The sequence below is a fragment of the Lepidochelys kempii genome, chromosome 4 (genome assembly GCF_965140265.1).
Source record: "Lepidochelys kempii isolate rLepKem1 chromosome 4, rLepKem1.hap2, whole genome shotgun sequence".
NCBI classification, from domain to species: Eukaryota; Metazoa; Chordata; order Testudines; family Cheloniidae; genus Lepidochelys; species Lepidochelys kempii.
The window spans coordinates 6,856,777-6,882,713 of record NC_133259.1 but is presented as its reverse complement, the minus strand read 5'-3'; the positions used below and the strand labels follow the sequence as shown (position 1 = coordinate 6,882,713).

Genomic DNA, 25,937 nt, shown 5'->3' with positions numbered 1-25,937 from the left:
ATCAGGATTCAGTTGCTTTTGCGAAGGCAAAGTCTATGCCCAGAGATTTCAAGTGTGACTCTTCAGTTCTAAACTATCAGTCCTTATTCTTTATGTGAAAATAAAGGGTGATGTAGCAGAAAGTGCGTGGGCAGTTTTTGTTGTTGTTTTGTTTAAAAAAGAAGAAAAAAAACGACCTCACCACCCATCCTTCATGTATCTTCATTCCCCTTTTTTCATTGTTTTTCCAGCTTGGCCTGCTTCTGTCATTGTTTACACTATGTCAGACATCTTCTGGAGACATTATTTGTTCACAAGATTTCCGGAGGGCACACGCCTCTAAAAAATATGATAAAGGTGACAATTATATTTATCATTCTATTCAATATAGAGAAGGACCTCATGCTAACGGGGCCCAGAACAATGACAGGGAAAGAAAATTCATTTGTTTTCCAGGCCCAGTAATTATGTTCCCTTTACAGTATTTAAACCACCTCAGGATCCCGCCTTCAGAGGGCGTAGCATTTCTCTGACGGAATGGTATTGGTTTGCCGTTATCCGTATTATGTTAACAGCTGGAGTTCACAACTAAAATCCGACTCTACTGTGATACTTGCTGAGCAAACGTAAAGTCAGAGACAGTCCCTGCCTTGAAGAGGTTACACTCTAAAGAGAAAATGCAACTGAAGGATTATTATCCTTATTTTAGAGATGGGAGGCTGAAGCAGGGAGAACATCATGTGACTTTCCCAAAGTCACATGGGGATGCAGCGATAGATAGATGAATAGAATTAAGGTCTCCAAAGCATTTGTCGGGCACTGTAAGCAAAACTCCATCCTTCCTCTTGCTCCAGCTGCTGCATTATGAAGTAAGCTGTAGCTAAGCATGAGGAGCAATAGGGAACGTTAAACGAAACGTCTTTCAGATATGTTTAAGCTTTGTAGTCGAGAAGAAAAGGTTTGGCTCTGCAGACAGACCCCTTTGACCCAAGCAAGGAAGGAGATAAGGTTTAGTGGGCATGTGCTGAGGAGGATGTTAACTTTCAAATGAGATGTAAACTTGAGGTCTTAATGAAAATAGCACCTCAGAATATGAGGTAAGAGTCCCAAAAGCACCTGTAACTTTCCAAAGGGACATAGGCACTTGGGAGGAACACTGATTTTCACTGTCATTTAGGCACTGATGAGAATTAGATCCTGTGGTAGTTTTGGTAAGAAGTAAAGTATTCACCAGGGCATCTATGCAAGATTACAACTGGATCATTATATGGTACCCTTTCTTTCACCCCCATCATTTCAGTTCAATGGGGTTTTCTTCAGTCACCATCAAGCAACTGCCATGCTCCATCTGCAGAAATGGCTCTCTCTCACAGGTGGACGAAGTGATGCTGAATACATAGGATTAGGTACAGTGCAACTGAGTTAATTTCAGTGGAACTGCACCTGCCCCCATCAGGGCCAGATCAGATCCATAAGAGCCAGTCCTGCAACAAACTCCATTTGGGTTGCACTTCATTCCTATATTGAGTCCCATTGACTGCAGGTTGCAAGGAACCTCTGGAATGGAATTAATGCCCAGTAAAGTACTTTGGGGTTCTTCTTGTTGAAAGAAGTGATAGACATCTAAGATAACATCAAGAAAACATTAGCTGTAGATAAAAGATCTTTGAGGCCGGGACTGTCTTTTTCTTTTGTGTTTTTACCACACCTAGCGCAAGGGGATCCTGGTCCATGACCAGTAATGCTCACGCTACTATGGCAAGACAAATAAATTACAATAATTAATAAATGTTAACTCAGTTCCACAAAAATGTGTGTGGGAGATTTAAAATGCTAATGCATTTTACCCAAAGAAACACACATTTGCTGAATAAGTGACTCTACAAGAGTTACTGATGTTGGACGAATAGCACATAAAAAGCTTTGTCACAACCGGTAATACTTTATCCAGGAATAATATTCCACCCAGTGTAGTCCCCAAAAGGGAACTTATTTGCATATGTACTTCTTTGTGATTTGCTTTTTATTGCCTTTGAAGTTTTACCTGTGTATGACCATTGCTATCTCAGTTTGGAACATAGGGGCTGAAAACAAATTACAGATTGACAAGCTGAACCTAGCTACAATCATCTCTTACAAATAGATTTTAGATCTGTATGAGTCAGAAGGAATATGCCTGTACCATAGCACTCTGATAAACACTCCTTTTATTGGGCTAGATCATTGATTTACCGCGATCCCTTGGTAAGGGAAAGCACAAAAGTGGCGATGCTCTAGGAACAGGCCAAGAGTCATTTAAATCGCTGTTAAAAATCTGCTTCTAATTTCCAATTTGGACTTAATAATTCTTAAGAGGGAAGAATAAAAATTAATTTTTATTAATGAATCATCTTTAAAAAGCACTGTAGTCATCTGGACTTGGAGCACTGCCGCTAGAAAATGTATATTAAGTTATAATTTGAATTTACCTGTAATTTTTCCTCCTAAAATGTATCTTTTTCTTTTTTTTTTCCCTATTCCAGGGCTGTGCCTTTTACTGGGGATTCACTTCTTGGATTGCTTACTATGTCAATCACCCCCGATACACTCCACCATGTATGTACCATGGAAATGACATTTTTTTTTTAAATCTTTCTGGGTCCAATCTTACGCTCATTGAAATCAGTGGAAGTTTGGGCCTTGACTTCAATAGAAGTAGGATCAGACCATTTGCCTGTACAAAGCATAGGCTTGCATTATTTGTCAGTAGAAAGATTAATGTAAGCATCCCTCTTGTACTATGGCTGTGAACATATGTTACTGTTTAACCCAGCTTAATCATCACTGAGTTTTGTGAACATGAAATATTAGCCAATTGAAAGAAACAGTGTGATAAGTATTATTCTCACCTCTGCAATATGTTTACATTAAAAATATACAAGGGGATAAGAGCTGGATGAGTATTTTCAAATGAGAACATTCTTGCTTGATATATGAAAACGAAAAGGTTTGTGAACCCAAGAAGGCTTTATCAAATATTTGCAGCAACACTGGGGGAAAAAAATCTTAATTTTTTCCTTTTCTTTTTCGTGTACAGTCTTCATTCATCATTGTTGCATCACTAGTCTTTCTGGATGTTTTTTGTCAAGTCATTGAACTTCCTTTGTTTCTTTTTTGTGTTCAGGCATAACCCTCAGTGCTTTCTTCTATTCATGTGCTTGGTTGTCGCACCTTCCTTTGGCTCTTTCATTTTGCTGGCACTTCATCTTTGTACTTCTCCTTTTCTTTTCTTTTCTTTTTTTTTTTTTTGGTATGTGTGTTGTCAGGACACTGTCTGTGGGTTTTGGGAGAATACAGGATTTGCCCTGCCAATTTCAATTACTCAGATTAGTGTCACAGTGGGATTTTTTTTTTTAAAGTTCATAAATGGCATATGTTCAATTTTAAAAAATCATCACATTTCATTTTGAAAAATGGCATTTCTTCAAATGACCTTTTAAGTTTGTGTGGAAATGGCAGTGGTGGATTGAACTTCTGTGTGAAAACGAACTCTTAGATTCTGGGTCATTGAATCAGCAGGCACTGAACGCAAGTATTTATTTGAAACACATGTTTTTTTTTTCCCCTTAGAATACGCTGAGTATCTAATTCCAAATGATGGCCATTTTGTCTATTCCTTCTACAGTTCTCAGTGGAGGTCATCTCCACATCGGGTGCTCTTATTCCTAAAACTACTGCTCTTGAAATGATGCTTCTGTAGTAAACCTCAGTGAGCTGGATGGTACCATACTCCGATGATTCAGCAAAGAATGATATGAATGTCAGCCCCTTCCTTTTGGGAAATATACATGGGCAGACCCCTGAGTCTCAGACCAAGAGACAGTTAATTTGGTGACACACAGCTGACTGGGGAATAGCATGCAGGTATAATGAGTTGAGCTAGGTTGAAAAGGGAACCCAGAAGAACATCTAATTAGCAGACACATGCTCAGCAGCAGTGGCAGCTGTGCTGGCCGTCCTGGCAGCTGCTGTCATGGCACGTCACCCTTGCACAACTGAGGAGCTGCGTGTCAGCCCAAGTTGAGACAAGCTGGGTTTGGGAAGGAGGAAAGGTAGGACAGGGGGTTGGAGTAGATGACCTCCTGAGGTCCCTTCCAACCCTGATAGTCTATGATTCTATGACACGGGAAGGATCTGCAGTTTCAATGACAGTGAACATGCTCTGTGCGCCTAAAACTATGATTGAAGCTCTGGAGGAAGGCTGCAACCCTCTGCGATGTTCATGATGTAACACTATCATGATGCATGGATACCAAAGGGGTACGGAAATGCAGGGTTGGGTAGCTGAACATTGTAGGGACTAAATGTATTTATTGAGGTGATCTGGCTGAGTTGCTGGTACTTGATATATGATGCCTTAGTGCTACAAAAAAGGAAGGGCAGGATACATCTCAGCTTCATTAATAGTTAAGGCAGTGCGGACTAGCTGATTAAAACACCTCTATTGGAAGCAGAAGATTTGGCTTCTAGTCCCACTACTGCCATTAGCCTTTGGATGACCTTAAGCATGTCTCTGTGCCTCACTCCCCCATCTGTAAAATGGGGAGAATGATGCTTGCCTCTTTTGTAAAGATCTATGGGTAAAAGGTGCTCTATGTATCACTATTAATTAGTGACAAAGAGACTGGCGTTGACCAAATACATTTGTTATCTGCATAATGCTCAGACAATGTGGGTGAAATTCACCCTTGTGCAAAGTCCCTGAGGGACATAAGCATTTCTAGCACTCTGCACCAGGGTGAACTTTACCTATAGTGAACCATGCACATAGACTAAAGTGTAACTTATTATTTCCTTCTGTTTTCCAGCATTTGGCAACAGGCAAGTTATTTTTGCTGCCCTCGCTTTTCTGGTATGTACTCAAATAAAGTATTAAGGATGCTTATGGGATAAAACAGACTCATTATTTGTCAAGAGGAATAACTTTGTGTCAGTGAAGATTAATGCCTGGTCTTGCAGACCTTCAGCATGTCACTCGTCTTATTAATGTTAATGGATCTATTGAGCTTTCTGGGGCAGGAACAGTGCGTATGTTGTTTGCGTGTACTTTGCCTGCTATGTTGGTGCCTTGTTCCCTGTCTGAGATCCTTAAGTGGTACATCTTGATGATAATGATGCAGAATTACGTCTAAAGTTGAAGATTTAGGCAATTGCTATCGCTTACCGTAATTTCTCAAATGCTGTGATAAAATCAAATGGAAATATATCCCAAACTGGCTTTCCAATAAAGTTGTCTTCCCTAAATAACATGCCTGCTATCACCTGGAAACAGATTTTTTTTATAAAATAGGGGCATCTATGGATGAAGAATGGCTAAGATTTGTTTCTTCACCTAGTTTTCACCTTGTTTTTCCATTGACGGGGATGTCATCTTCCCAGTATTTATGTGCTCGGGTGCTATTTTTACAGAGTAGAAATATCTCAGTGCAGCTACTTCGCTCTGTAATCACAACAGGAAGTAGCTCATGCCACTGGGGTTGGTTTTGTAGCATAGCATTAGATCTGCACCCCATGTGGGGCTAAAAGTTCCAAATTACAGTATTTCTGAGCTGGTGATTTTTCTCCTCTAGGTCTCATCCACTCACAAACACTGTGATTTAGGAGCAGAATGGGATTAAAGTGCTGAGGTCTCTCCAGGAGAAAAGATTCTAGGAGCCAGTAGTTAACACAGAGCCCAATTCTTTCCTCAAATACAGCCGCACATCTCCCATTGAAGTTAATGGGAACTGTACATGTATATCTGACTGTACAGTTGGACCCATACATACTAGCATAGCAGGTCCATATATTAGAGTCTACTAAGTGAGATGGAGTGGTCCAGGGATGTATACGAATACACTCGTGTGAGAGTGTAGAACTCTAAGAAAGTTGAATATGATGCTTAGATTATCACAGCCGGAGTGCTGGGGATCTAGTTAAACAGAAGAACGCTCCTGGAAGCTTATTTTTTGTTCCACACAGTAGTGGCCTCCTATTCAAAAGTGCTAAATATCCACAAATACCATCAAAATCATAGGCAGCTAAATGTGCTCATTCCCTTTGGAAATCAGGCCACATGAGTATGGGTGGGATTCCAGAGATGCAACAGGAAAAGAGGAGAGTGACTGATTTGGGCTGATCCCGGAAAGCCACCCTAATTAGGGAAGTGCTTCAGCATGTACTTAACATTAAGCAGATGTGTAAATGGTTCCCTGAATCGGAGCCATTAAGATCACAATTTTGGCAGTGTTCAGATCCTGGAGGCTCAAATACACCCCATGTTTGCCTGACCAGACCCAGGCTAGTGAAGTAGAGCTGGAGAGAAAATAGTTTTCCGATCTCGTGAAAATATTTGAGATTTCAGAATATTGTCTGTTTCTCAGGGAGATAAAACCAAGACCTTTCATTTTTTTTCCCACAGAAAAGTCCATAAACAAACACAGAGACAAGAACAGGCTGGAAGTTAAGGCACTCACCGGGCACACAGGAGTCCTAGGTTCAACTTCCTGCTCTTCTGAATGGGAGTAGGGATTTGAAACTGGGTCTTCTCTAGCCCAGGTAAGTGCTCTAACCACCAGGCTCTTTCTCTCCCTAGGCTTGATCAGAAGTTCCATCCTGGACCTGAGAAACCGTCCTGACAAAAGTTTTGTGGAAACTTTTCTCACGAAAAGCTTCGGTTTCAATGAATCAGTATTTTTCAACCCAAAAAAAAAAAAAAAGACACTGAAAAATTTCCAACCAGTTTTCTAGCAAAGACATACAGTACACTTATGTGAAGAAAGAACTTCATGTAGTCACTGAAACCCTGTGGGTGAAAGCAGTAAGTGCTTAACTTAGTGTGTTGTGTCTGCAGGGGATCATGTGTTAATCCAGTGATGCATACAGTACCTTACTGCCATCACGACTATAGCATTCTGTATCTCAAAGTCAGTGGAAATGGATTACATCTGCAGTTTATGTTAACAATAAAAATAGCACTTATCCAAAGTAACAGCTTAGTAAAAGCAGTCCATTTCTTCTTCAACTTAAGTGGAATCTTCTTTTTATCATCTTTTATGGTTGATTGCAGAAAGAAATGGTTTTTAATTTTTTTTCTGCAAAATATTGCAGACAACAGTCAGTCCAGAAACAGGAGCAGGTTTGAGGTCTGAGCTCCAGGATATTTATACCATTGAAAAGGGAGCCATCTCCCTAGATACAAGTGCTTGCCTCTAGTCTTAGCAGGTTCTAAGATACTGAAGCCTCAAATTGCAATATGTCTGAAAAATCTAATTGAGGTCATTTTTACAGGGTCCTCAAATATATGACCAATGTTTTTTCTTCCTTCATGGCTTGTCTTTATCAGATACCTTTGATTTGTATTAAGTATGTGCTTCTACATTCATGATGAACAACAGCACAGAATAATTTAAGGAGCTCAGCAGGCCTTTCTGAAAGATGTTTCTATTTGGAGAAATGGAAGCAAGCCAGCCAAGAGAGAAATTTTCACATAGGGTGCATTTAAAATTTAAGAAGAAAAATGTATGTGCAACTCATTGAGGAGATAGAAAATGGCCACACATTGAAAATCAGAAGTTTTGCAAATTCCCAGATTTTAAATTTTTAAGACATTAGCTTAAGGGCTGGTTTATATTTAGCTATACTTCTCCATTTGGAGGATCACCAGCCAAATTTTAAAGAGGGAGATAAAAGCTAATTACAGCTGACTGCAGCTGCAGCATCAAAGGTAAGCTAATAAGAATCCCAGCAAAAAGGCCCCTAACTTGCTTTTACTTATAATTGATTACAGAATTAATAGGTGTTAAGTATAATTTATGAATGGGTGGTGCTGCAGTCATATGCGTTTCAGAGTAGCAGCCGTGTTAGTCTGCATCCGCAAAAAGAACAGGAGGACTTGTGGTACCTTAGAGACTAACCAATTTATTTGAGCACAAGCTTTTGTGAGCTACAGCTCACTTATTGGATGCATTCAATGGAAAATACAGTGGGGAGATTTTATATACACAGAGAACATGAAACAATGGGTGTTACCATACACACTGTAATGAGAGTGATCAGGTAAGGTGAGCTATTACCAGCAGGAGAGCCGGGGTGGGGGGGAGGACTTGTGTAGTGAGAATCAAGGTGGGCCATTTCCAGCAGTTGACAAGAATGTGTGAGGAACAGTAGGGTGGGGGGAATAAACAAGTAAAACTATTTCCACATGTTTATCCCCTCCCTCCCTCCGTACTGTTCCTCTCACGTTCTTGTCAACTGCTGGAAATGGCCCACCTGGATTCTCCTACAAAAGGTCCTCCCCGCCCTCCCTCCTGCTGGTAATAGCTCACCTTACCTGATCACTCTCCTTACAGTGTGTATGGTAACACCCATTGTTTCATGTTCTCTGTGTATATAAAATCTCCCCACTGTATTTTCCACTGCATGCATCCGATGAAGTGAGCTGTAGCTCACGAAAACTTATGCTCAGATAAACTTGTTAGTCTCTAAGGTGCCACAAGTCCTCCTTTTCTTTTTAGTCATATGTGTGTAAAATATTTGCATTTGCGTAGTGTTTCATGTATATTACTTTTAACTTTGAAAATTTGTGATACGATTGTTTTGTAAAAGAAAAAAAAAGCTGGGTGCTTATTTTTTAAAAATATAATTTTTGCCAGGAACATAGCAATTGTAGCCACTTTTATAGTATTTTGGAACATTTTTTCCTCTTCTATCTATTGGCATTTTTTGAGGTGCAGAGGTTTTCCATTTTTTATTTCTCATGGGTGAAATATGGATAAAAAAGAACTGGGTCTCATCCTGACTTTCTTACGCAGCCAAAATAAAACTTTTAAATAGATCTGTTCAAACTGTCCCAATGAAAATCTCAAAATTTATTTGAGCACAAGCTGAATGCATGCTGAATGCATACGATGAAGTGAGCTGTAGCTCACGAAAGCTTATGCTCAAATAAATTTGTTAATCTCTAAGGTGACACAAGTCCTCCTTTTCTTTTTGCGAATAGAGACTAACACGGCTGCTACTCTGAAACCTGTCAGATACGAAACAATTTCAGTTTAAATTGTCATGAAAATTGTGATCCATGTTGTTTTGATATTTTCTTGTGAAAACCAGAAAAACTGCTAAGAAAAAACTAGAACTTTGTTGTTGTTGCTCCTGCTGAAAAATTTTCACTGGATTTTTTTGTTTTTTTAAAACCAGCACTAGTTTTCAGTAACAGCAGCATTTTGCTTATTACAGTAGCAGTTCAAGGCCCCATTTCAGATTGGAGCCCCATTGTGCTAGGTGCTGTTTAAATAGTCCCTGCCTCAAAGAGTTTACAATCTAAATAGAAAAGATAAAGTGGGGGAGAGCAAGCAGAGATGAAGGGATACAGCCAGTCATTGGCAGAGGTGGGAATAGAAAACCCAGGTTTTCTTTGGATCCATTCACTGGACCATACTGCCCTTCATGGAGCAATTCCTTCTGAGTAATATTTGACAAATTCATTATCCAGCCCATTTCTTTTCATTGTGTAACTTATTCAGCAGATTGTTTTTGTGATCCTTGATCAACACAAAGAAGGTCTGGAAAACATGGAGGAAGAATGGGCATAATGCCTGACAGTGAGTTTATTGGTTAGGTCCTGATCCTGCTCCCACTATAATGGCTGAACTCTCTTCAGCTTCCATGGGGCAGGATCAAGTTGTCATGGACTCACAGGTCATGCCCACTCTTCGCCCCATATGGTTCCCGGGGAGAACCCCTTTCAGTGTGACAGCCCTTCTCCGGGGTCCACTCTCTCTTGGGGGGTTAAGCCCCTCTGCCTCCTGGAACCGCACTTCTCTGAGCTTCTTTAGCATGCCTGTCTCTCACCATGGCCCCCCTCAGGAAGTCCACTCGCTCTGGGCCCCTGGGGCCTCCACTCCCAGAGGGAATAATGCAACTCTGTTCTCTAGACGGGAGAGACTCTCAGCCAGCGTAAAACAGGCAGGTTTATTGAGTGTCTCAACACAGCATAGGAAACTCTCAGGGTCCTCAGGCCTGGCCTCCCTGAACACAGCACATGTAAGTCTCCCCTGCATCCAAGTGGGCTCTGCCTGATCTCTCTCTTCAGTCCAGAGCCCCCCTGCTTCCCAACTGGGCATCTGATATCACCGCCCCCAAGCCCCGCTTTGTTCCTTTGTCTTCTATCCAGGTAAACAGGGTTGCCTGAGCTGTCCTTTGCACCCCTCTGGCTGGAACCAACTGGTCAGGTCACCAGGGTCCTCTCTTCGCAGCCCATTGTCCCCCACACTGGCCAGAACAGTCTGTGACTCCTGATCTGGGCCTCCCGGTCACCAGGTCACCAGTTGCTGGGGTCCCCATCCTCCAGGCCATTTGGGTCCAGGCTGGGGTCCCAAGTTCTGTTGATGGTCCTCTGTAACAACCAACTCCCTCTCCCATCACCTCGTTAAACCAGTAACACCCAGGGAAAGTGCGTCCCCCTCTGCATGCAAACCATTGGAAAAATCAAGAAAAAAAGACAAGAAAAAGCCCCACTTTGTCACACAAGTCCACAGCCAGGAGACGATGGTGTGCCAGAAACTTGTCTTGCAAAATCCCTTTAGTTAGCCTACTGTGGATGATCCCAAGGCTATCTCTCCTGTTAGATCAAAGAGTCTGCTGCTAGCTTGGAGGATTGCACCTACACTTCTCTCTGCAACCAAGGGTAAAATCCTGGCCCGCTGAAGTCATTGGGAGCTTTGCCATTGTATTCAGTGGAGCCAGTAGTTCACCTCAACAGTTCACCCAGTGCATGGTTTTCTGGGGCATCTGGGTTCTCACAATGAGTGTAACGTATTTCCATTTGAATGGGTTTCTCGATATTTTTTTAACGCTCTGCTATTCTTTTGGATACAGAGTTTAATCCTATTGCTAAAATCAACCAGTCATGCAGTTATCTGGTAACATCCTAAATGTGTAACAGTGACCATGCTTTCCATTTTTTTGCAGATGTGTGAAGCTGGAAATCATTTTATCAACGTTGCTTTAGTCCAACAAAATAACTCAGGTTTGTCTCCTCTTTCTCCCCCCCACCCCACCTACTTCACACTGAATTGCACTTTATCTATGGACCTTTTCCTGACATATTGTAACCTATACGTCTGCCTACAAAATAAGGAAAGATGAGCGAGATATCATGTCATTTGTTTTAACACCTGCTAAATAAATGTGGTGATATTTGTAACATTGCTCTTCTAAAGCTTATGGCAAATTTCTCTTTGTTATAAATATCCACAATTCCATTGTTGATTGGAGTGTTTAAATGTATTAAAACACGCTGTCGACGGACAATGAAGGATTTAATTTTAATGAGGATTCAACAAACATTCAAATAACTAATTTGCATAGTTTTCCGCTCTAAAAATCGGAGTGTGCGCAAACGTGCTGCTAAATTGTGCTCCGCACTTCTCATTTTTGCAGAGCATTTTGGGCAAATAATTATGGCTACAGAACATTTTCTAGAAAGCAACACATATTGCACAAGAATAATTGTTTTTCTTAGCTTAGGCCCCATTTCAAGAAAACACTGATTCACATGGTTAATTCAATCTCTACACAGTAAAGCAGTTAAGCATGTGCTTAAAGTTAACCATGTGCTTAACAGGGGCCACAATGTGCAGTAGAAGCAACAAATAAACCTATTTACACACACACAACCTCATCTCTAAAAACCATGACAGTGTCAACAACATTATGGCCACTGTGAGACCTGAAAGGTATTTGCATCCTTCTCACGCGTTGCATTTTGTAATAGCAACATTAGCATTATGGAAGGAAGAGGTCAGGGTCTGGACCACAACATTATCTTACTGTATTATTGTTATTTTATTTTATTATTACTGCAGTGCCCTTTCTTTCTGAGTCCTGACTATGTTCCTGGGAAATTCTGTTACTATGACATAAAAATTGCCTTTTTTTTTTTTAAAGAAGGCTGGAATTCCAAAGAGGCCTAAGTGGCGTAGGCATCCAGTTGCCACTGACTCTGAGAAGCTCTCCCCCAGTACTGTTCCCCTCTGAACGCCATTACTGCCCACATGGCAGCCCCATTGGGTTCAAAGCACCAGCCAGTGGTGCTGGGCTGCACCAGAGCAGTTTTCCAGCGCTTCTTTTGAACCCCAGAACAGGATCCCAATGGTCCTAACAGGGGCGCGACAAAGGGCCAGCAGGGGCTCCCCTGGGCCAGCAGCTTCTGCCTCCCCTCCCGGCCATGCCCAAGACAGCCCGTACGGGAGGAAAGTGGCCTGGCACTGGGGGCCTGGGACATAAGTGCTGGAACATACTGAGCTCAAGGAAGCGTTGGGATTTGCTAAGCCTGGTACCACTGCCAGGGCAGGGCACAGCCAGGAGAATGCAGAGAGAGGTACCACAGCCTCCCAGCACCCCTGTTCTGCATGGGAAATCCCCGCATTCAGCCCACACCTCCCCCTCCTCCCCCTGGCTGCTGCCCCACCCAGGGCAGGGGAAAGCACCAGAAAGACATCAGGGGCTTCCTCACTGGGCAGGGATGTGGGTGCCCCAGCCTGCTTCCTCCTGGGTGCGTGGCTGCCCTGCACTGCTGACTCCATCGCAGTCAGGAAAGGAAGCTGCACCCTCCTACTTTGTTGCACCCCTGTCCCTGCCTCCCCTATGGCCAGACCCCCTTCTTCTCTCCTTTTACCGCTCCACAGGCCGAAGGGTCCTGGCAGGAGTATAGTGCCCCCACATCTCCATTTGCTGCCCGTGGACCAGTGTCAACAGGGCTCCCAGGGAGAAGTGAGTTCTGGCACTTCTTTTCTCAGGACTCAAGCACTGGTGCCAGCAGGTTCTGTCAGTCCTATGGTTACACCTGATGGCAACTTCAGCCACTACGCATGAGCCTACTGGTTCTGCTCTGAGGTGGCGAATGGTCCCATCCTGAGATCAGTGTCTCTCTGCATGTTTGTAGGGAGTATGCGAGACCCACTGGCCAGCATGTCATATTGGTCCTCTGAGCCCCAGAGCACAGGAGTCTGTTGCAGCCCCAGCTCGTGCTGTGGGAACTTGTGCTTTTAGCTCTGCAGTTTCCTTCCTTCCCCCGTGTGTCAGTGCAAACGGTGGCCATCATACATGCAATGATCCCTGCTGTACTTACATTGTGGGTTTGTTTGTGTTTTCTTCTTTCCCAAAGGAAATAAAACCTCTTTTCCAAGTCCAACTTACAATCCCTTCACATGGCTATTCACACTGGTTTCCTGTCCCAACTACACATATGAGGTATGCTGTTTTCTTCTCTGCCTGGGGGAGGGGCAGCCCAGTCAGGTCACTGCCCAGGTGCACCAAGCCTTGCCCACAATGAACATCCCTCCTCTTTAGTGCAGTCCCCTTGACTCCAGACACATCACAGGCCACAGAACCTTGCCCTCCTGTAACAGACCCCCTAGCCTCTGGCTGAGTTACTAAAGTCCTCAAAGCATGATTTAAAGACTTCAAGTTACAGAGAATCCGCCATATACACTACTTTAAACCTGCAGAGGAAGTCAACGCCCCCGCCCCACCAGGGTCTCTCCCAATCTGACTTGAGGGGAAATTCCTTACAGACCCCAAATGTGGCGATTAGTTAGACCCTGAGCAAGAGGGTATGACCCACCAGCCAGATACTTGGGAAAGAATTCACTGTAATAACTCAGAGCCCTCCCCACCTAGCATTCCATTGCTGGCCATTGGGGATTTTTGCCACTGGCAGTCACCGATGGTCCACATACCATTGTAGGTAGTCCCATCATACCATCCCCTCCATAAATTTATCAAGTTCGGTCTTGAAACCAGTTAGGTATTTTGTCGCCCCCTACCCCCACCTCCCTTGGAAGGCTGTTCCAGAACTTCCCTCCTCTGATGATTAGAAACCTTTGTCTAATGTCAAGCCTAAATTTAGTGGCCATTTGTATATATGCATTTGTCATAAATATAAAGGGAAGGGTAAACCCCTTTGAAATCCCTCCTGGCCAGAGGAAAATTCCTCTCACCTGTAAAGGGTTAACAAGCTAAAGGTAACCTCGCTGGCACCTGACCAAAATGACCAATGAGGAGACAACATACTTTCAAAAGCTGGGAGGAGGGAGAGAAACAAAGGGTCTGTGGGTCTGTCTATATTCTGTCTTTGCCGGGGATAGACCAGGAATGGAGTCTTAGAACTTTTAGTAAGTAATCTAGCTAGGTATGTGTTAGATTATGATTTCTTTAAATGGCTGAGAAAAGAACTGTGCTGAATAGAATAACTATTTCTGTCTGTGTATCTTTTTTGTAACTTAAGGTTTTGCCTAGAGGGGTTCTCTATGTTTTTGAATCTAATTACCCTGTAAGATATCTACCCTCCTGATTTTACAGGGGGGATTTCTTTATTTCTATTTACTTCTATTTTTATTAAAAGTCTTCTTGTAAGAAAACTGAATGCTTTTTCATTGTTCTCAGATCCAAGGGTTTGGGTCTGTGGTCACCTATGCAAATTGGTGAGGCTTTTTATCCAACATTTCCCAGGAAAGGGGGGGTGCAAGTGTTGGGAGGGTTGTTCATTGTTCTTAAGATCCAAGGGTCTGGGTCTGTAGTCACCTAGGCAAATTGGTGAGGCTTTTTACCAAACCTTGTCCAGGAAGTGGGGTGCAAGGTTTTGGGAAGTATTTTGGGGGGAAAGACGTGTCCAAACAGCTCTTCCCCAGTAACCAGTATTAGTTTGGTGGTGGTAGCGGCCAATCCAAGGACAAAGGGTGAAATATTTTGTACCTTGGGGAAGTTTTGACCTAAGCTGGTAAAGATAAGCTTAGGGGGTTTTTCATGCAGGTCCCCACATCTGTACCCTAGCGTTCAGAGTGGGGGAGGAACCTTGACAGCATTTGTTCTTGTGTCCATATTGGCGCTTAACTTTAACTCCTCCCCCTCCCCGGTATTTATCCCTCTGATGTATTTATAGAGAGCAATCATATCTCCCCTCAGCCTTCGTTTGGTTCGGCTAAACAAGCCCAGCTCTTTGAGTCTCCTCTCATAAGGCAGGTTTTCCATTCCTCTGATCATTCTAGTAGCCCTTTTTTGCATCCTTCTCCCCAGAAAAAATGCTCCCAACTGACCCTCAGAGTCACTCCTACCCTCCCGTGCAGATGATTCCCTCACTCCCATCTGAAGCATTGGATGCTCACCTTTTATCCAGCCACCCAACTCCTCCTACCTGCAGTGCTGTGAAGATACCCAACCGTCTCTTCTTCCAGTGGATGGCAGTGGGAGCCATTGTGCACAAAGTGCAGTCAAAACCTTGCCACAGACAGGATTAACAATTCTTTTTCTTCATATAGATTGGGTCTTGGATTAGTTTTACAGTGATGACACAAACACTGCCAGGTAAGACAATTGTGAACTGGAAGCAAATAACATATAAATGAGTTATTGGCAAAGGTGAGTTTCGTAAACCTACAATCACCCCAAAGAATAATTGATGGACTATCACCAACAAATCCTCCATTGTATCCCTATCACATTACTCTTCAAAGTGTCATCTTTAGGAAGCTGGATACCGGGTGGAGCTGGTCAAAATTTTCCAAAAACAGTTGTTGTGGTGGTTGAACACTTGCCTTTTTTGTACATCAGTGATTTTTGAGAAAAATTATTCTTTTAAAATATTTTGCAAATAAAAGAAATCTGAAATTTTATCAAAAATTTGATAGATTTTATTTTCATTTACCATTAATCTTTGTTCATGACATTTTCTGTTTTTTTTTTAATTGGACTTTATTTAAAAGAAATTTCACCCAGGGACCAGATTTCCAAAGGCACTGAGGCACCTAAAGATGCAGATAGGAGCCTCTTGGGATTTACATACGTGCTTAAGTGAGTTAGGCACCTAACTCCCATTGAAAGCCTGCATAGAATCTTTTGAAAATGCCACCAGGGGCCTATCTGTATCTTGAGGTGTCTAAATTCCTCTGGAAATCTAACCCCATGTGGCTAAGCTGACCAAAAAATTCATTTAAAAATATTTCTTTTTTTTGTTACCAGAAAATAAGAAATGCTACATGCAAAATTTTGCAATTAAAAAAATACTTTGAAACATTAAATAAACGTGATTTCAAGACTGGATGACAATTTTCATGACAAGCTATCTGAAAATGATTTTTCTTCATTTATCACAATGTAAACAAAAATATTTTCCAAAAAGCTTTATAGATAGTTACTCTGGGAAAGAGGTGAATGTGTAGCGAGGGTCATGGTGCTATTGAGTTAAGAGGCAAGTAACGGAATGAGCTGCAGGATACTTATCCTTCCCCTGCTGGCCCTGAGGTACCCCAGACATCTCTTAGCAGTGCCCTTCAAGCTACGGGCTTTTTGTTTTGCTAAATGATACAGTCGTGTTCACATCTGATGCCCTGGGCTGTTCTAATTCTTCTTCCATTAATTGTATTCTTCCCTGCGACACTTTCCACTCTCTTGCCTTGTTAGCGCCTAGCGCTTTGTATTGGAGCACTTTCTGGAAGCCAGATTAATGGAGCCTTCTCAAAGTGGCTACCTACTTATGTAGGTTAAAATTGATCGGTGTCGTCTGTGGGAACATAAGCGTGTCATGACACTGGTATCTCTCCGCCACCACGTGCTAATGTTCCTAATACCTTCTGTCCTGTTTGACGTACACTTAGGGTATGTCTCCACTGCAATCCGTGGTGTGATTACAGCATGGATACGCAGACCTGCACCAGCACAGCTCAAAGCAGCAGTGTAGACATGAAGCTTGGGCTTTAGCTCAAGCTGTACAAGCATGCCGGGAACCCTAGGCACAAATGTTACTAGCCTGATGTCCATGTCCACACTAATATTTTTGGATGTGCTGGCATAGGTAAAGCTAGTGCAGGTACATCTAACCCATGTTGCAGTTACCCCTTGGGCTGCAGTTTAGGCATATCTTACGGTCTCAGGATCGATATGCCTGGTATAGGATCATAGAATATCAGGGTTGGAAGGGACCTCAGAGGTCATCTAGTCCAACCTCCTGCTCAAAGCAGGACCAAGCCCCAATTTTTGCCCCAGATCCTTAAGTGGCCCCCTCAAGGATTGAACTCACAACCCTGGGTTTAGCAGGCCAATGCTCAAAGCACAGAGCTATCCCTCCCCCAATAGTGGTAGGTACCTTTATTAATGCCAATGGTCTTTTTTTCTGACAGACTAGATTGTGCCTTTAGGACCTGATTTAGCACCCACTGAAGTCAATGTGACTGTCTTCTTTCACTTCAATGGGCATTGGATGAGGGCCTTAAAACAAGAGTCGGGGCACACTGCCACAGAGAGATCACCCCTCAGACAGGCAGGAAAGGTAGTAACTTGACACGCCCCTTGATGGGTGAGAATTCTTAGCTTCAAGCACATGAAATCCTGGCCCCAGTGAAGTCCATAGCAAAAACCCCCATTGACTTCAGGAGGGTGAAGATTTTTACCCCATGTGTCTACTAACATGCTTAAAAATAAGCAGTATGGGGGGGGGATTTTTTTTTTCTGGATTAGGGCCTGGATGCCCTTGACATAACTGAACAAAATGAATAGCCCAAATTATATTTGAATATAATCCACGATCAATGAACCAGAGAATTCAACAGCTCACATCAACCTCCCCCTGTAATAGTTCCCATCCAAATTACATGGCTATTCAAAATAGTAAGGGAGAATTATCCAGTGTTTAGGGCATTGTGTGAGTGACCTGGGCACAAGCTCTCCCTCAGTCACAGACTTTCTGTGTAACCTGGGGCAAGTCACTTAGCCTCTCAATGCCTCATCTCCTTGTCTGTACAATGGGGATAATAGCCGTGCCCTACCTCACAGAGATATGGCGAGGATAAGTACATTAAAAGACCGTGAGGTACGCAGATACTAGGGTGATAGCACTGGTCGTGAATTTTTTGATGAAATATTTTTTCAACAGAAAATGAGGCTTCTCAGAAACCAAAACTTCTTGCAGGAAAAGGTTGATTTTGATGAGTTTCCAATTTGGAAATAGTTTATTTTGGGGGAAAAATAAAGCATTGAAATTGTCAAAACGTCCCATTTCAACAATGGCAAAACAAAATTTCTGATTTTGGTGTGAAACAGCTTTTTGTTTCAAATTTAAGTTAATTTACAGTGAATTTAAGAAAAATGTCAAAAAGGTTAAAGTCAAAGCTAAATGTTTCAATGGACCCAATCCAATTTTTTCCCAATGAAAATTTTTTAGATTTTTTACTTTTCATCCTAATTTGAAACAGGAAATATTGTTAAAGTCTCAAAAATTCTCCCAGGTTGGGAAAACCATTCCTCACCCAACTCTAGACAATGATGGGTGTGACAAAAGTTCCTCCTCTGCCTTGGTGGGTCCTGTGCTTATTGGCGGATTTGCTAGCCTCAGAGATTCACGGCCACCCTCAGTTTGGCTACTTTTGCTAGTGGCTCAAACCTGCCGTTCACTCAGCTAACCTCATCACTGGCCACCATGGAGAAAGGGAGGAGAACAATCCCCGCAGTCTCTGCTGACCCACCTAGTGGATTGGGGAACAGGCCAGAGACCTTCCCCTCTGGCGGGACCCACAGTCCAGGTCACCTCCTCTTGTCTCAAATAGGGAGTTGAGGGGGATGGGGGAAACCTGGGCCCACCCTCTACTCCGGGTTCCAGCTCAGGGCCCTGTGGATTGCAGCTGTCTACAGTGTCTCTTGTAACAGCTGTGCAACAGCTACAACGACCTGGGCTACTTCCCCATGGCCTCCTCCCAACACCTTCTTTCCCTCACCACAGGATCTTCCTCCTGAAGCCTGATCACGCTTGTACTCCTCAGTCCTCCAGCAGAATGTCTTCTCACTCCCTGCTCCTTGCACACCCTCCCCTAACTGATGGGAGGTCCTTTTTAAACCAGGTGTCCTGATTAGTCTGCCTGCCATAATTGATTGTAGTAGGTTCTTAATTGGCTCCAGGTGTCTTAATTAGCTTGCCTGTCTTAATTGGTTCTAGCAGGTTCTTGATTGCTCTATTGCAGCCCTTGTTCTGGTCACTCAGGGAACAGAAAACTGTTCATCCAGTGGCCAGTATATCTGCCTTCTAGCAGACTCCTGTACCCCACTGGTCTGGGTCTGTCACATGGGGTATGTAAGATACACAGACGTGCTTAGGAAATGTAATTTAAAACACTGTGCTGTAAGTGACTCATGCTGTAGAGATCCACCTTCCATTTTATTCATGGTAATTATGAGTGTTGTTGACAGACGTTTTCTTCTTTGCAGTTGGAGTTTTTGCTTTCCTGATGGCCATCCAGATGGCCCTCTGGGCCCAAAAGAAACACAAGCTCTACCTGAAGAAATATAATATGGGTGTGCTTAGGAAAACAGCCATGATTCCATTCATCTTCTAAGCTCTTCAAGCACTAGAAACCCGTATTCACTGTTTGAGAACTGATTCTGGAAACCAATGAACCCTTTCATTTAGTAACCAAAGAGGGCTTAGGCAAGAATTGTTGGGTATCATTTTCAGACAATTTACATCAGAATGGGGCGTTTTGAATTAAGTGAACAGAATCTGGCTTTGAACCCTCGGTTTGTGTTAGAAGATATGATTTAATTAGATTTTGTGCAATGGAGCTAATCAGGAAGACAAGAAAATCTGGCTTGTGAATGTTGGGCCAGATCGTCAGCTGGTATAATGGGTGTTGCTCTGTTTCAAGCCAGTGGGGTGATGCTGATCTACTCCATGTGAAGATCTGGCCCTTTTAAGGTTCAAACCAAATGCCGATCAGATTCTGAGTGTTTTGCATTGCAGGAAATGCCACAGCTTTAACTGTATTCAAAGCAGCATGCTCTGTGTAAATCCTTCTAAACTGTACCAACAAACAGTGTTGGTTTATACAGTATTAACACAATTAGGGTAGCTCTGAAGTTTTGTTTTACTGAACCGATTCCTGACTACTACCAAGTTGTTTGATGATGCAAACTGGCTTAAAGTCAGCACTGTGGAGAAGTCTGCTTTTTTTTGTTTCTAGGAGGCAGCATGGCCTAAGTGGATCGAGTGAGTATCAGGCAAATGAAGTTCTAATTCCAGTCTTATGAACATAAGCACGACCACAATGGGTCAGACCAATGGTCCATCTAGCCCAGTATCCTGTCTTCTGACAGTGGCCGGTAGCAGAGCATCCGGGGGAGTGCTCAAAACAGGGCAGTTATGGTGTGATCCATCCCCCTCTTCCCCTCCCGGCTTCTGGTAGTCCCAGGTTTAGGGTCACCCCAAGTATGGCCCACCTTACCACGTATGTGGTCTGTTGCCATGAGTAAATCACTTAAATCCAGATTATGACACCATCTCTCATGCTGAATTAGTCACACCAGAATTAATGGAACTGTTTGTGCAGTAAGTTTCTACTCGGTGTGAGTAATGGGATCACAAATTGGTCTGTAACCTCTCAGTGCCTCAGAGTTTCCATCTCAGACTAACACTTACCCTCTATAAAGCACTTGGAGATCCTGAGATGTACCCTGTACCTAAATACTAATTATTACTGAAGGGGAGAGGATCCCCACCTGAATTCAGTGCCTATCTTGGTTCAAACATGCCCGGACAGGTACTCAGCTGGTGCAAATGGGCAGCGCTTCATGGATCTTGTTTGGCGTCGTGTGCATCTTGAGGTTGCTTTTGGAAATAAGGCCTGGTTTGAGTTGCTTAGTCAGTTCTTTCTTTGCTTTGCTTTTTTTGAGTGTCATTATTCTTCAAAAGGGAAGATCTTTTATTCAAATCCCTGGAAACTCGAAGTAAATTCATTTGCAAGTCAATGACTCATTAATACGGAATAACACAATTTTTAGAGGCACGGTATGATGGAATTGTAGTAGCTTTGGAGAGTAAAGGGGCCAGAGTTGCCTCATGAAGCATTAATGCACTTAACCCCACATCTTCAGTTCTTCGTTCTATTTATTTGGCACCTGAATAGATGCTTCTCACATCCTCATGGCAGGTCAAAAAGCCTGGCTGAAAACTTCAATCATTAGTGTAGAACCAAGCTACAGTAGCAAAGCAGGACAAGTTCAGGCTCTGAGAGAAACTGTTATCTTGCCTAGCAGTACCATTCTCAAGTGCTCTAACAAAGTTAATTTGTCCAATAAATTGGGTTCATATCCCTCTTCAGATGTCTAATCTACAGGCTTGCAGTGTTTATCCTGTTAGCAAGACAAGCAACGAGTTACGTGTGTTACTATAGTATCTGTTATAAATATTCAAGTGAAATAGTAGCCAAGCCACATTGTAAGTTTCATCAATTCTGCTAGACTGGTAGATACAGTGAAATATGTTGTTTTAAAAAATTGGAAAACTAGGGAGAATATAACTGAGTTTGGTTATATGGCTAGGGTAAAAAGAGAAGGAAATAAGAAGAAGGGTTGAGTTGAAAACTGTTTAAGGTAATGATGAAACGGAAAGACATATATGAATTTTTGGCTACGACAACATCGTTGGTGGACCCATAAATCCTGGGAGATGCACATATCTTAGACCTTTCAGTAAAACACAGTGGATTACACTGAAACAGATTAGGACTGTGTAATGACATGGTGCATACCAAGTAAATCCTGTGTAAGGATGATGTATGTAAAGAATAATTTCATTTAATTTTGGTAATGTAAATACATAATTTCCCATATATTTTTTTAAACTGGTGAGCTGTTAACACCTAGCATTTTTTTTCATTGCTACCAATAGATATACCAGAATCACTGTGAACAACCAATTAGCGAATATAATGTCCCATAATAAAGATCTATTTTAGAAGATGATATTTGCTGTTTGCTTTTGTGTTCCAACTTCTAATTACATTATTTGTAAAGATGTGTTTTATAGACTCTTACCAATATAGGGTTTAAAGGGACCTCAAAAGGTCACCTAGTCCATCCCCCTGCTCTGAGGCAGGAGAAAATAGATCTAGACCATCCCTGACAGGTGGTTGTCTAACCTATTTTAAAAACCTCCGATGACCAGGATCCCCCAGCCTCCTTTGGTAACTATTCCAGCATTTAACTATCCTTATAGTTAGAAAGCAACTTTTACATTAAAGATTGGATATTTTTTCTGAAAGATTTTCTGAAAGACTGGTCACCTAAGTCACATGGTCTTTTTGCTGCTCCCTGATTGGATGACTGAAACTTTTGAAGCTGGACAATAACAAATATTGAATGATGATGAGTGAAGGTTTTCTGAAAGACTGGTCACCTAAGTCACATGGTCTTTTTGCTGCTCCCTGATTGGATGACTGAAACTTTTGAAGCTGGACAATAACAAATATTGAATGATGACGAGTGAAGAATGAACTTGCTGTTTCCAGTCTCAGATGAATAACTGTTCATACTAAAATATGTGATAATTCTAGGGATTCATAGATATTTTCATGAATTCCTGGAGGCTCACTCAGTACTGATGGACAATTAATAATATGGCCCCACAAACTGCAGAATCAAGAAGTAGTGGTGAGATTTCATTTCAAAGATTGTATTTCTCTTTTTGTTCTTTAATATAAGTAATTAAAAGTTCCTTGGTGAGCATAGTGAGATCGCAAGGAAGCATATTTTGGATTTTAACTGATCAGTGCTATATTTTAACAAAGCAATGCTATATGCATGGTTCCTCTTTGTAAGTCCAAGCAGATTGGCCTAAGACAACTTCAGACTATTGCTTTAAGCAATTTTTTTTGTATTTTGTACTAAAAATTAAACTGCAGGGATCACATTGGTAAGATTACCTTAAAACAAATGCTCTGGAGAACTACTGAAAGTGTGGTGAAAAACAAATGAGAGATACTGATTATTATAAGTAAATGCAATTAGAAAACTTGGTGATCAGCATGGGGCTAGAAGAAAGTCCATCCATGGGGGCTGGTCAAGTGTCTGGCAGCACTTCATGGTCCTGCAGCTTCTTTTGTGGGTTCTGCAAACTCCTCTTCTCAGTCCTGTAACCATGGAGGAGGAGAGAGACTAGCCACATGGATTTAGTATCTCACACAGTGTCCTCAGTTTTATATATCTGGATTGAGGGTCTGTCAGAGGGATAGCTGCCATCCTGTCTCTATTGGACACTTATCAAATAGCTCTGGCTCTTAGCTGTTTCTATGTTGCTTCCATCAATACACAGAAGATGGCAACGGTGTATAATACATTTCTTCTCTGCTTTACTTAGAGGCTTTTTATGTTTAATTCATTTGAAGGATTGTATTTTTGTGTTTGCCTGTATTACTCAGTCTATATATTGGAACTTCCCCCTTTTTAAGAAATTTCTTTTACTGTTTCAAAGGCATACCCTGGTTAGTTGCTTGTATCTTTTAATATTCTCTTCGCTGTCATTTCTAGAGTTGGACAATCATTTAGAAAGGAAACCAACAAAACCCTTTGTGGTTCCTCTGAAGGTAATGGGCCCAGTCTGTACAGTCTTTGATTATATATAAGTAAGCATTTCACATCCTTGAGGACTTACAACAGAACAAAACATTATTTTAAAGAAACAAGACAGGCTAACTACATATGAAGAGACAGTGCACGTTTCATAAGGCAGATCCTCTCCTGATCAGGAGACTCTGACAAGAGGCCAGGAGAGGCAGGGAGAAGCCACTGGATGGAGCAAGCGGTAGAAGGGAGCCTTGATAAAAGGTCTGGATCTGGACTGCCAGGGAGAAAACCCAGGGAGGTGCTCAGCTGAGAAACAACACAGGAGAAATGTAAGCGGGATGAAAGTTCAAGCCCAAGGGGAGAAGATGTGGTTTACATTTATATCTTTGGGATTTGTTGGGAGGACTTCACGGGGGAGCCCTGTCAGTCCCTGCCCTGAAAGATGGGTGACTAGAGGGAGTTGTGGAGTCTGGGAAGAATACAGGTATGGAAGGGGCCAAGGAAGGATCTGTGGGAAAGGCCTGCAGGCAGGCTGAGGTAGGAAGAAGCCCAGGGAGGAAGCAGCATGCTGGTCTGTATAGACATACCTTGCCTGCTTGATACAGGGTCACTGAGCTGAAACCCAGTTTTGAGGGAGAGCCTGAGCTCCCCTACCAGCCACAGAGAAAGGAGGCATGAAACCCCTTGATCTAAGGAACTACAGACTTTTGAAAGCCCTAAGACTTTCAAGGGGGTGTACAAACCACAGAGCCCAGAATCAGAGGGCTGAAACCTGCTATGAGGGCCTTGACTTTCTGTTTGTTAGACTTTGTGTTATCCTGGAAGGGAGGGACGAGACTAGAAATGACCTGGCCAGAGAGTTGAGTGAGTCACAAGCAGAGAGAGACCATTACAGGGTCAGAGGGAGCTGTTGGCACTAGACCCTGCTACAGTACACCCAGCCATGACAGGGTACCCCAGCCAGCAAGTCAACTCCTCTCAGATTGCTTGAAGACTTTGGTAAGCATCAGAGCCTTCTGTTTTAGGGAATGTGGATTTCAATCTCAGTTAATCTGACACCCTTTATTCAAAGTGTCTTATACCTTCAGATATATATGCCTGTCTCCCATTGTCTTTTGCTTCTTTAGAAGGAATTAACCCCTGGAATGGGTGATTATTGGAATCCAGATCCCTATGTAGAGGGGAATAGGGCAATTGCCTCCTGATTATGTAGGCAAAGAATGAGGGCTATATTATCTGAATTCTATTATATATTCAAGGCAGAGTTGACGTTGATACATCTCATCCCACCCTGCACCGGAAAAGTTGTTCTCACAGACTGTAGGTGCAGCAACCAGCTAGCAACAGGAGACAAGCTTAACTTTGGAAGGCAACCAAAGACTTTCTGTATACAGTGCTATAAAATCCTCCTGGCCACAGGCAAAATCCTTTCACCCGTAAAGGGTTAAGAAGCTAAGGTAACCCCGCTGGCACCTGACCGAAAATGGCCAATGAGGGGACAAGATTCTTTCAAATCTGGAGGGGGGAACAAAGGGTTTGGTCTGTCCGTGTAATGCTTTTGCCGGGAACAGATCAGGAATGCAGCCTTAATACTCCTGTAAAATTAGTAAGTAATCTATAAATAATCTAGCCAGAAAATGTGTTAGATTTTCTTTTGTTTAATGGCTGGTAAAATAAGCTGTGCTGGGTGGAATGTATATTCCTGTTTTAGTGTCTTTTGTAACTTAAGGTTTTGCCTAGAGGGATTCTCTATGTTTTGAATCTGATTACCCTGTAAGGTAGCTACCATCCTGATTTTACAGAGGTGATTCTTTTACCTTTTCTTTCATTAAAATTCTTCTTTTAAGCACTTGATTGATTTTTCATTGTTCTTAAGATCCAAGGGTTTTGGTCTGTGTTCAACTGAACCAGTTGGTGAGGATTCTTATCAAGCCTTCCCCAGGAAAGGGTGTTTAGGGCTTGGGGGGATATTTTGTGGGAAGATGTCTCCAAGTGGGCTCTTTTACTGTTCTTTGTTTAAAACGCTTGGTGGTGGCAGCATACAGTTCAAGAACAAGGCAACGTTTGTACCTTGGGGAAGTTTTTAACCAAAGCTGGTAAGAATAAGCTTAGGGGGGTTTTCATGCAGGTCCTCACATCTGTACCCTAGAGTTCAGAGTGGGGAAGGAACCTTGACAGGGGTGTATAGTTAATGCCTGCCATACCAGACATACACTATATCCTCCACTTTCCATATTAGCTGACTATAAAAGAATGAGAGTAGTAACGCCATCCTTTTATGGTGAAAATATAGCCAAAAAGAGACCTAGTAGGACAGATGAATAAAAGGAGTTTCCCCTCATTTTTAAAACTCTTTTAAAACTCTATCATCAAAAGACTCTTAATTTCACATTGTTTTGTATAATTTAAATGACTCTGAACCTGCTTTTATCACACTAGGAGCCTAGATAAAGCAGCCTGATATCAAAGAGAGCCTACTGTGATAGTTAAGTGTATTAAAATAAAATCACTGAATGCAAAGACTTGTAGATCAATATAGAAGGGAAAGAAAACTA

General features: G+C 42.3%; 1 protein-coding gene across 1 annotated transcript in view; it reads left to right on the top strand.

Moving 5' to 3' along the window:
• Window positions 1–24,830, top strand: part of TECRL (trans-2,3-enoyl-CoA reductase like) — a 121,969-nt gene extending 97,139 nt beyond the window's left edge. Inside the window, exons 6-13 of the mRNA XM_073340004.1 lie at window positions 231–336; window positions 2,502–2,574; window positions 4,827–4,870; window positions 10,969–11,026; window positions 13,166–13,251; window positions 15,318–15,363; window positions 23,347–23,402; window positions 24,642–24,830. Of these exons, the coding sequence (XP_073196105.1) occupies window positions 231–336; window positions 2,502–2,574; window positions 4,827–4,870; window positions 10,969–11,026; window positions 13,166–13,251; window positions 15,318–15,363; window positions 23,347–23,402; window positions 24,642–24,830 (658 nt within the window). The remainder of the gene's footprint in view (window positions 1–230; window positions 337–2,501; window positions 2,575–4,826; window positions 4,871–10,968; window positions 11,027–13,165; window positions 13,252–15,317; window positions 15,364–23,346; window positions 23,403–24,641) is intronic.
• The last annotated feature ends 1,107 nt before the right edge of the window (window positions 24,831–25,937 follow it).